The sequence below is a fragment of the Mus pahari genome, chromosome 4, assembly GCF_900095145.1.
Source record: "Mus pahari chromosome 4, PAHARI_EIJ_v1.1, whole genome shotgun sequence".
Lineage (NCBI taxonomy): Eukaryota > Metazoa > Chordata > Mammalia > Rodentia > Muridae > Mus > Mus pahari.
The window spans coordinates 83,124,694-83,135,422 of NC_034593.1; the positions used below are offsets into that span (position 1 = coordinate 83,124,694).

Sequence of the window (10,729 nt, forward strand, 5' to 3'; positions counted from 1 at the left end):
CTGTGGCTGAATGGAAGCCACTTCAAATAAGGGAAACTATATATGTGCTATTACTTTCAGAATATAACATTAGTCTTCCTTCCATAGGGAAATAGAGCACATTTGAGAGCACAATAATCATAAGCTTGACTGCTATTGGTGACAACTCATAAACATGTGCTCAGACATACTGGTTAACCTCTCCATCTGTACAATGGAGTAAATACTAATACATTCAAGTTCCTGGAAACATGAGGAAAGATTGCAACTTCATATGGTATTTTGTACACAAGTTTTCCATCTCCTATCTTCACTGCAATTGACCTAAGCTAAACACAGGACTCAGGAAGCATTGCCTGAACCAAGAAGAGCAACTCTATCAGGCATAGCATAGCCATTAAGAAAAAGGGCCCATCACCATGTAGCACAGGCAACTTCACCCTTTGTTATTACTAAGATTATAATCAACCAAGATTTCTTCATATATGAAGTCATACACACACTAACTCATAAGTAGTTACAGCTAGTCTGGACCGTAAATGGAGGGTTTTGTATTGAACTTGTCTGTCTGTTTGTTTGTTTTTTTAACATCAATTCTATGATTCTAACCTACATAGTGTCAGAAGTTTACACCTCAGCCCTCTCTCAAAACTTGAAGACACCTAGAATCTATGTCACTTCCTCTTATAGTGCATGTCATAAACTTTTTTATACAAAAGTCATTGGAGGAAGACCGAAAATTGAGTCCTGAAATCAGCAGAATACCTGCATACAGTATTAGGCACCAAGAAAGATGTCTCATCAAGGAGGAATCATGTATCTCTCCTGGCTCACTTGTCTTTGAATCATGATGATAGTCTGACTGTTGGTGCACCTTCCTGGAAGTTCCCTCTTTCCACATTCATCATACTCAGCTTCCATCATCTGTGACCTGTAGTTGCCTCCTTCACATTCGATCCACTACATTCCCCTCCTATGTGCTTCCAGGACACCCTATGCCTCCCATTCCAAAGCTCATAACACATACATTATTTACATTGCTTATGACTGCATTTCCAACATCAATTGCTTGGCAGTTAGCCAAGTCCTAGTAAATAGCTATCACATGAGTGGATGTACTGATGCAAGGTGATAAATGATCTTTTCCTTAGTGGGCATAACTCCAGAGAAAAGGGAAAGATGTTAACTCAGCTCAAGATTCCTGTGGCAAAACATGAAGAGTATGACAGGTAAATTAGGCAAAGCCTGGGTTCCTTCTAAGTCTGTATATCTAGCCCCACTTTCCAGATCAGAAACCCTCTTATTTAGATAAATAAACTTGTGATGGTCCCTGACAATGGAAAACACAAGAATCACCAATTATCACCCATTTTCCTGGTTCATCTCAGTCACCACAATGCAGATGCTCTGTAGCACCTAGCCATCCAGAACACAGGACTGATCCATGGCCGTGGACCTAATCTTCTCACCATCCATCTACACCTTCAAACATAAAGTATCTGCATGTACACAGGCTGTCTTTTGGTTACTAACATCAACTACCCTTATAGTTTAATAAAATGGTTCTCAACGTTCTTCATGCTGTAACCTTTTAATACAATTCCTCATGGTACAGTGACCACAACAATAAAATTATTTCATTGCTACTTAAAAACTGCAATTTTGCTACTGTTATGAACCATGATATAAATATCTGATATGTAGAATATCTGATATGTGATCCCTGTAGACAGATTGAAAACCACTGACCTAGCAGCTCAACTGAGCTGCTCTCTGATACATAGCAGGCATATTTATTTATGTATACAAGGATACCTAGTTGGTGGAACAAATTGTGGAATGTGAAATTTCTTCCTCTGAATGTCTGTGAAATGCCCAGGAAAAGGACAGACATTCCACAGCTAGGCTCTTATCTTTCAGTAAGTATATCTCTAACGTAAGCCATACTCCACATGCACACAGCCTGATTCTAAGTGTTTTTCAGCAGCTGAGGCTGAAAATGCAAAATCTGAGAAGCAGAGGTGGAGTGAGGGGACTGATGTAGGTCAAAAAATATGTGAAAGGGCAGAAGTAATGATGGTCAACTGCGGAACATGACTGTAGACAAGGAAAATTACCAACACACTCAAAGACCTCTCCTTTCTACTGCTCTCTAACATCTTCCCACATCAAAGCATAGAGACCATGGTGACCAAAGTCTACAGAATTTTCCCAGATGATATTTCAGGCCACAAAATATAGTTTGTAGCAATAAAGAACCCTCATGTGGTGGCCTGGTCCCTAAACATAAGTTGAAGCTTCACAGTTTTGATCACCCTTTTCTTACAATAAGTTCCATGTTTCTTCTTCATATTGAAAACACCTTACTCCTGTCCACCTCAGGACAGGAGGCATTTTACAGAAATGCATTTAAAGGAAGAGTGGAGATAGTTTCCTCATTCTAACAAAGAAGCCAGGGCAATGGAAATCTATGCTTGTGGAGGCAAGTAAGGACACATCAAACTTCCAGAAAAAAGGTATTCTCAACCCAGCTACAAACTGTGCAATTTACAGCAGTGACCTGCCTTCAGGATAAGTTTGTGTAACAATGGCACAAACACTGTGGGAGTAACTAACCACTTGGGGCAGAGGGAATGGAGGTCAGCTGTGGAACATTAAAGGAGTAAAGGAAGATTACCAGCACGTGGGAAGCCTACCTATCACAGTTTCCCTCAACAACTCCTCCCAGATCCTCCCCATCTCCCCAATCACCCAACTCCTGCTTTCTCTTTTGCCTTCTTTAGAAAGTAAACAGACACGCCATAAAACAGAGTTGGAATCATAATAAACCAGAAAAGACCTATAAGAATAAAACAAAGCAATATGAGGTAAAAAGTCTACAAAAATACCACTGAGGGTTTTTTGCATTTGTCTTAGCCGTCTATTGATGGGCAGGCAGAATACCCTTAAGTGTGGTTTATATACACGGTGAGATTCTATTGAAGAAAAAAAATTTTCCTATGCAAGGAGATATCAAACGGAGATAGCTTCCTGGTTAGTGATGAGAATTCTCGACCACTTCCCCTCTCAGTGCTGGGATCATATGTAGCTTGAACTTGTACATGCCCTATGCATGCTGCGTGTTGGTCCCATGATTTCTGGAAGACACTGTTTTTTTGGCATGATCCATCCCCTATTGATTTTTAAATCTTTCTGTCTCCTCTTCTAAATAATTCCCTGAGTCCTTAGAGTAGGGATTTGATGAAAAAACATCTCCTTTAGGATTGAGTGTTCCAAAAATCTTTCACTCTCTGAAAATTGTCCAGTTGTAGATGTGTATTTTAGTTACCATCTATTGCAAAAGGAATCTTCTCTGTTGATGGCTGAGCAAAGTACTAATCTACAGTTGTAGCAGAATGCCAATAGGAGTTATTTTATTGCTATACTTTCTTACAGATTATAGTAATGGGTTTTCTTCTAGGTCCTTAGGTGCTTGGTCACCTAAGCAAGGTCACACATAGATTTGATTTCATGGGGTGGTCTCCCCAAGCAGGCAGTGGTGTTATTCCCACAGTGTTTATGCCATTGTCATACCAGCTTATCCAGCAGACAAGTTAGTGCTGTAAATTGCATGGTTTATAGCTGGGTTGGTATTAATCTTTCTCCTCTGTCTGGTAGAGTACAGATTATCTTCTAATACCGTGAACACTAGTCAGTAGGGGTAAAGACTCTTAGACACCAGCATGACTTTTCCATGTTCAATGAGATGTGTTGGTATTGTCTTCAGGAATAGACCCTTACCATTGGGTTGTGGAGAGAAATCAATATCCTTGGCAACAGCTGGAGATGGAGGATTTCCATGTGGTCCTTTTGATCAATGGCTCAACTACATATAAACTGTCCCTGGCACACAATATCTCACTTGATGGTGAAAGATGTCTAGGTGGGACATTGTCTCTCCTTTTACTTGATAAGTCCATTTAGAATTCTTTCAAATATTTATGTATACTTAAGAAGCTTCTACAGTATATCGTCATATGTCCCCATATTCTTTTTCATACCCCTCTTTTCCACCTCCTCTTAATTTAATCCTCCTTCTCATTGTACCTTCATAACTATATGTTGTATTTTGAATTCTTTGGGAGGTCATCTCTGTACTAGAATGTTTTATGTAACCTTGACACAAGTTAAAGCTATTGGAAAGAAAAGAACATAAATTGAGAAAAATTCCATAATGAGATCAAACTTTAGGCAAATCTGTAGGACATTTTCTCAAGCAATTGATGTGGCAGGACCAGTCTACTGTTGGTTGGGATAAAAGGCTGAGAACAGCTTTGGGAAAACTAAAGGAGTCCTGTTCCCATCTATAAATGTCCCTAGGGAGTTGGAGATGTTGTGGAAGGACTAGACTATACTAAGACAAAGAATGTATCTGGAGAGACAGGGATGAAAGGGCTAGGGGGACTCTGGGTTTGTACCAGAGTTAGAGTCTTTAGTTAATGAAGGTAGGAAAGGATGGTGTATATATGCTAATATACACATGCATAGTAGCATACTATCCACCTATTATATTTGTGTGCACGTGTGTTTGTGTGTGTGTGTGCGCGCGCGCGCGTGCGCGCGTGTGTGCGCGCGCATGTGCATATGCGTTTATGTATTACCTGCACAAGGTATTACACTTGTTCAGTTATCAAACGTTTCTAGGCAATGTAATCACTGGAGGACTATTTAGAATAGAGTCCATCAATATCTCTGCTTTGATAAATTCATAACAAGAATCTACTTGACACTTTTGGAACATCAGGCACTAGTAATGATAGAGCAGGTTCCCTCTTAAGTTCTCAGCAGCTATGATTATACACATGTCCTGAAAAAAATTTGACTTGGCTGGAGGTGGGTCAATGATATAACCAATCTCTTTCTCTCTCTCTCTCTCTCTCTCTCTCTCTCTCTCTCTCTCTCTCTCTCTCTCTCTCTTCCTCTCTCTGGATTTAGGATTGGTTTTCTATTGATGCTAGGAAAGAACCATTTTCTTCAATGGTGTAACTATTCATAAGTTGCCTATATCCCTGTAAGTAGCCCCTCACCCATGCTGATCATGGTGAACTCATTGGGCAGCCAAGTTACATGTACGAGGAATCATCTTCAATCTGTTGTTGGTGCCTTATCTGTAGTGAATTAATGTTTGCTTGTGCTTTCAGATAAAGTTCACATAACACTTTGTGCCAAGCATGGAATATGGAAGAACTAAAGAGAAGTTTGGGGAGAGCTTGTATGGTATCTCTCTTTGATGAAGGTAAGCTGTCCGATAGTGGAAGTTCTGTGGAAACAAACTCAATATGGGCATCCTTTCCTACCTGGTATAGATGGTCATGACTCTTGGCAAACTAGGAGTTGCTCTGGGCAAAACATATGCAACTAATGCCACCTCATCTGAAAGGCATCTGTCTTCAGCTATGTGGCACAGAATGGCATGCCTCCTTCGTGGCTGTAGCCCCATTATGTGAGTGTAAGGGTGTCTCCAGAACAACTATGGACTGCAGAATGTATTACAGTCCCTGAAAGTAGCACATGTGGCAAGGGATCTTACTGAGGCATGCATGCCCCTTGCTCTACGCAATAAGACATGCAACTGAAGCTGAGTTGTCCCAGAAGGAGCTTGCCTGGATAAGGGAGGAATGATAGTGTTGAAGGTACACCTCTAAAAAGGATAGCTAGATCATCCTCAGCAATCCTCAGGGAACACCATAGAAGAGGGGCTGAAATGATTTAAGAACAGGAGCAAAGGGGAGAGAGTTGTAGAATTCTGTCCTCCAGGACTGACATGGCCATTGCCTTTTTGATTGGGCCCATTAATATCTGTCATCAAAAGAGAAGGGTTGGCCCCTTCCTGAATAGATACAATTGGTTAGTGGTTGTTGGAATGACCCTAACTGATGATCAATGATTCACTAATCTAGACTTAAATGGAATCATTTCTCTGACCTACCACTAGGGCCATAACCTAGATGCTTATTTGTTTCCTTAGGAAAAGTTGACACAACAATGCCATTTCTGCTCCAGGTACCACCAAGAACCATTTGTTAAATTGTACAGTGATAATATTCAGGATTTATATCTCTTTGCCAGTGTCTTTCTGGCAGGTAAAAATGACTGTTTGTCCATAGTACATGAAGAATGGGCCTCACAGAAATGTCTCTGTTTTTATTTAAATCACACATGGTTTTGGTGTGTAGTCTGTAGATCTCCAAAATTGACATTGCAGACCTGTGTCCCCAGGGCAAGGGAACAGCATATTTAGAGCCAAGCTTTGACTCTATGTTCTCTCCTCTGGCCTTGTTCTTTTGAAGTCATTGGGGTGTGCCTTATGAGGATAGAGCATTGAAACAGACATTCCAAGAGCCATATCAATGCCTACCCCCTTTTGTCATTCTCCTTAGAGGTACCTTCTCACCCTCTGCAAATAACTGTCACCTCAGGTACCATTTCACACTAGGGAAGAAGCTGTCCCCCAGTATGATCATCCTCCAGGTCCACATGGAGGAGAAAAAGACTTCTTTCTCTTCTGCCCCTCTGACTTTGTGCCCCTAGGATTCAATCTTTTAAGGTACCCTGCATAATAGAATTAGAAAGCAATTGATGTTTTCTGAATCTGGAACGGAGTCTTTGATTTCTATATAATAAAATAATAGGCAAATAAATTAAAACAATTTAATTCAATAGAAGACATATCTCCAGAGAACCTGCACATCTCCAACCTCCTACTCCCTTGGAGTAGGTGTATGGCCCTGACTTTACAGTACTACATCTAGGCAACTACCAAGTGCAGGTCTGCACACATTTACTTCTAGCATGGGAGTCACCCTCCATGCTCAGCCATTCCATCAGAGAACCAGGATGTGGAGGTGAGACAAAAAACTCATAAGCCAAACCACTTCTAGATTAATCAAAAACCAAAATAATAAATTACAATGAAATACATCCACATCACATTGAGATGGTTGGTATTTAAGGAAAGCACAGAAAATAACAAAAGTTGACAAGAATGTGGAGAAATCAGGACCTGTGCACTGGAATTGGACTGTGGCTGATGCTTCTGAGGGTGGAGGGTGGGACTATGAATGGTGCTGCTGGGGTGGGACTGTGAATTATGTTGTAGGGGTGAGACTGTGAATGATATCACCCCTGTGAGAAGCAACATCAATACCTGTGATTTAGCAATTTCATTTCTTGATCTCTATCCAAACAAATTGGAATCATACACTCGGAGAAGTATTTTATAAGTGTTCATTTGGCCATTAATAAGTATAACCAAATGATGAAAGCAACTCAAGTGCTTAACCATTCATTAGTGAATGAATAAAGCATAGTATCTACATGCAGTATAGTATCATGACACCTTAAATAGCTGTCACATGCTACAGCAAAGATGAACCTGGCGAACACTATGCTATGGATATAAGCCAGTTAAAGAAGTACAAATATTGTATGAGTCTACCTGTGAAACGTATAGCATCAAATTTTAAAAGATGGAAAATGGAATAGTGTTGTGTAGAGGCTAAGGGAAAGTGGAGAATTGAGTTTTTGTCCTATATGATAGATAATTGGTGGTGATAGTAATACAACAATGTGAGTATAATTAATCCCACTTAACTGTACTCTCCAACATAGCTATGAAGGTAAATTTTGTTATATGTATTTTATCCTAATGTAAAAAGATGCTTCATCTTAGCAAACTGGCATCAAATAAAGGACAGGCATTATTCAGGACACAGGCTGTGAATACATTCAGTTTTTATTGTTATATATCTTCCTATTGTCCCAGTTCCTATACTTTTCCAACAGGACAGAACATGACTCAAGCTGACAACCACAACCATATTCAACTATTACCCAACCTAAGATAGGCACAGAGATTTAAGGATATACTGACTCCACTTGGAAGAAAGTTTGCAATCCAGTTGGGCAGAAAAGACAGTAACTGCAAAGAGAAGTTAATAATTCGAGAGTGTTGAAAAGCACTTGCTAAATGAATGGCATTAGGGGTAGTGAATTCTAAGAAATCTGAATAGGCTCTTATGGGTGAAAACAGACAAAAACAACAAAAGTATTAAAGGAGGAGTTATTGAAAGGCAGGTACAATTTTGGATCCTGGGAAATAGGTGAGAAATGGTTCAGGCTGAAGACACCGCTGCAGAGGCAAGCACATCTGGGGACTGTCAGGAGGAACACCCAAGGAATGTCCTAGTGGCCAAGCTGGTCTAGTTATAATTAAAGCTGTGTGCAGGGGAGGAGTGAGACATAAGGCTGGAATGATGTCAGAGACACAGGTGCAGAACCTGAGATGACATGCAAGGAATTTGGATAACAACTTTGGAGTAGGGAGAACCTCAATGTCTGTGGAAATAATGAACCATATAAGAATGGGAAACACTCTAAAGAACCTAATGCATTTGGGCTATACTTTTGTTTAAAAATAGGCTCCCCTTGCTCTACCATAAGCCCCACAGTTCATGCCACCATTGGGATTTCCTTGGTCTCCACAACCACTTAGACCGTGTGATCCTGAAAAGACATCACCAGATTCACAGCTGCCATTACTCTCTTGCCTTTGGGTGAAGTTATATGAGCCACAGCGTGGGCCTTCAGTATCCAGGCGACATGGGTTAGATTCATGACAGCCTAGTTCTTGGCGGTAAGGAACTGGATTGGGACCTGAGCAGGGACTGGGACAACGAACAGGTTGCCCACAAGGCTCTGGGCTGGAACAGGGCGCTGGACGTGGCATTGGCTCTGGATGCGGACGAGGACAAGGCTGTGGACGTGGATCTGGATTCTCACAGTGAACCGGGTGTGGACGTGGCACTGGGTGTGGCGCTGGATGTGGCACTGGTTGAGGAACTGAACATGGTTCTGGATACAGACAGGGTTCTGAAAACCGCCTCAATGGAGGACATGGGCGAGGTTCTGGACTTGGGCATGGCTGTGGACAAGGACGTGGGCGGGGTTCTGGGCTTGGGCATGGCTGTGGACGAGGACGCAGGAGGGGTTCTGGACTTGGGCATGGTTGTGGACGAGGACGTGGGCGGGGTTCTGGACTTGGGCATGGCTGTGGACGAGGACGCGGGAGGGGTTCTGGACTTGGGCATGGCTGTGGACGAGGACGCGGGCGGGGTTCTGGACTTGGGCATGGCTGTGGACGTGGATATGGACGTGGTGCAGGAACTGGGCACCTCTGCCATGATGATTCTGGAGACCGGTCAAGATGCTGTGGCCTACAAGACCTTGGGAATGGGTGTGGTTCTGCACGTGGCCTCAGGTCTGGGCAGGAGACACCCCAAGAGGGTTGCCGGGGACAGCTCTGGGATCTTCCTCTGATGGGAGGAATCTGGACAGGACACCTCTGTGGGGGAACCTGCCTTGGGCAGCAAGGGGAGGAAATCTCTATCCTGCATTTGGGTCCACATCTTTGAGAACAGCCTGAAGAGCGGCCCCGAGGAGGACAGTGGCTGCCATAGATGGGCTCTGAGCGGCGGGGTGGAGTGCAATAGTTGTAGGAGCCTGAGGAGCATCGGGATGGCAGGCAGCTGCTATAACGGGGCTCAGAATGTCTTGGTGGAGAGCAGCTGCGATAAGAAGGCTGGAATCGACGAGGAGGGAGGCATCGGCTGGTACTCTGAGACCGACGCTGTGAAGTGTAGCTTCCATAGGTGCCCTGGGCCTGACATTGAGGTGCACAGGTGCTAAAGGAAGCCCCGGACCGACGCTGGGAGGAACAGTTGCTGTAGGATGCCCGAGACTGGAGTTGGGAGGTGCAGCTGCCATAGGAAGCCTGTGACTGGCGCTGGGGGCCACAGTTGGTGTAGGAGGGTCCAGACTGAAATTGAGGCTCACAGTAACTGTAGGAAGCCTGAGACTGATGCTGTGGACCACAGTTGCTGTAAGAACCCCGTGACTGTGACTGAGGAGTGCAGCTACCATAGGAGCCCTGATACTGGTATTGAGTGGAGAAACTTCCCTGGCCCTGGCCCACTGCAGGACATTCTACATAAGTGTAGCCAGGCTGAAGAGCTGGAGCAGGCACGTAGGTTGAAACTGGATATTCTACATAACGAGTTTCTGTATAATACACTGGAGGACACTCTACATAATAGGTCTGAGGAGGTTGTGGGACTTGCACGTAGGAAACCTGAGATTGACATGGAGCCTGGCATTGAACACAGGAAACCTGAGCCTGGCAGGGAGCCTGGCACTTTATCTCAGTGGTCTTAGGCTGGCATTTCACCTGGGTGGTCTTTGACTGGCACTGGGCCTGGCATTTGCCTTTGGTGGTCTTACATGGAGCCTGGCCCTTCACTTCAGTGGTACTGGACTGGCACGGAGTCTGAGAAACTTGAACTGGGCATGGTGCAGCACATTCCAGAACTTGTACCTCGCATGGAGCTCCCACCAGCACCTGGTTGTTGGCGTAAGAAAACTGTGAGGGACCAAAGGAGGAACCCTTGACACAGCACTGGGGTATTGGCACACAACACTGGATCGGTTGCTGGTCACACATGGTCCTGGTGCAGGTGGGTGAGGAAGACCTGAGGGTAGAGAAACCAGGGTCAGGATGTTGAGAGATGGCAGTCAGGAGCTGGTATCTAGAACAAGAAGCCTGGCATCTTCTCTGGTTTTTCTTTATATGCTTTCAACCAAGAATCCTTACTGACTTAGCTGAGCCCATGCTAGTCTCTATTGTTCATGAGACCTGCCCTGGTTGTGCCAAAAC

General features: G+C 43.5%; 1 protein-coding gene across 3 annotated transcripts; it reads right to left on the reverse strand.

Moving 5' to 3' along the window:
* Positions 1-7,744: 7,744 nt before the first annotated feature.
* On the reverse strand, positions 7,745-10,516 carry Kprp (keratinocyte proline rich protein). Of its 3 annotated transcripts, XM_021195236.1 has the most exons (3): positions 9,880-10,516; positions 9,111-9,762; positions 7,745-8,900 (listed from the first exon to the last, which is right to left on the reverse strand). In XM_021195236.1, exons 1-3 carry the CDS (start codon positions 10,514-10,516, stop codon positions 8,429-8,431), a joined length of 1,761 nt encoding a protein of 586 aa, XP_021050895.1. In that variant the 3' UTR covers positions 7,745-8,428. The 3 variants fall into 3 exon arrangements, with proteins under 3 accessions (XP_021050895.1, XP_021050894.1, XP_021050893.1); XM_021195235.1 differs by having other exon boundaries at positions 7,745-9,009; positions 9,124-10,516; XM_021195234.1 differs by having other exon boundaries at positions 7,745-10,516.
* Positions 10,517-10,729: the final 213 nt, after the last annotated feature.

Coding starts and splice junctions, on each gene's coding strand:
- Kprp (XM_021195234.1), bottom strand. CDS start 10,516: ATGTGTGACCAGCAACCGATCCAGTGTTGTGTGCCAATACCCCAGTGC.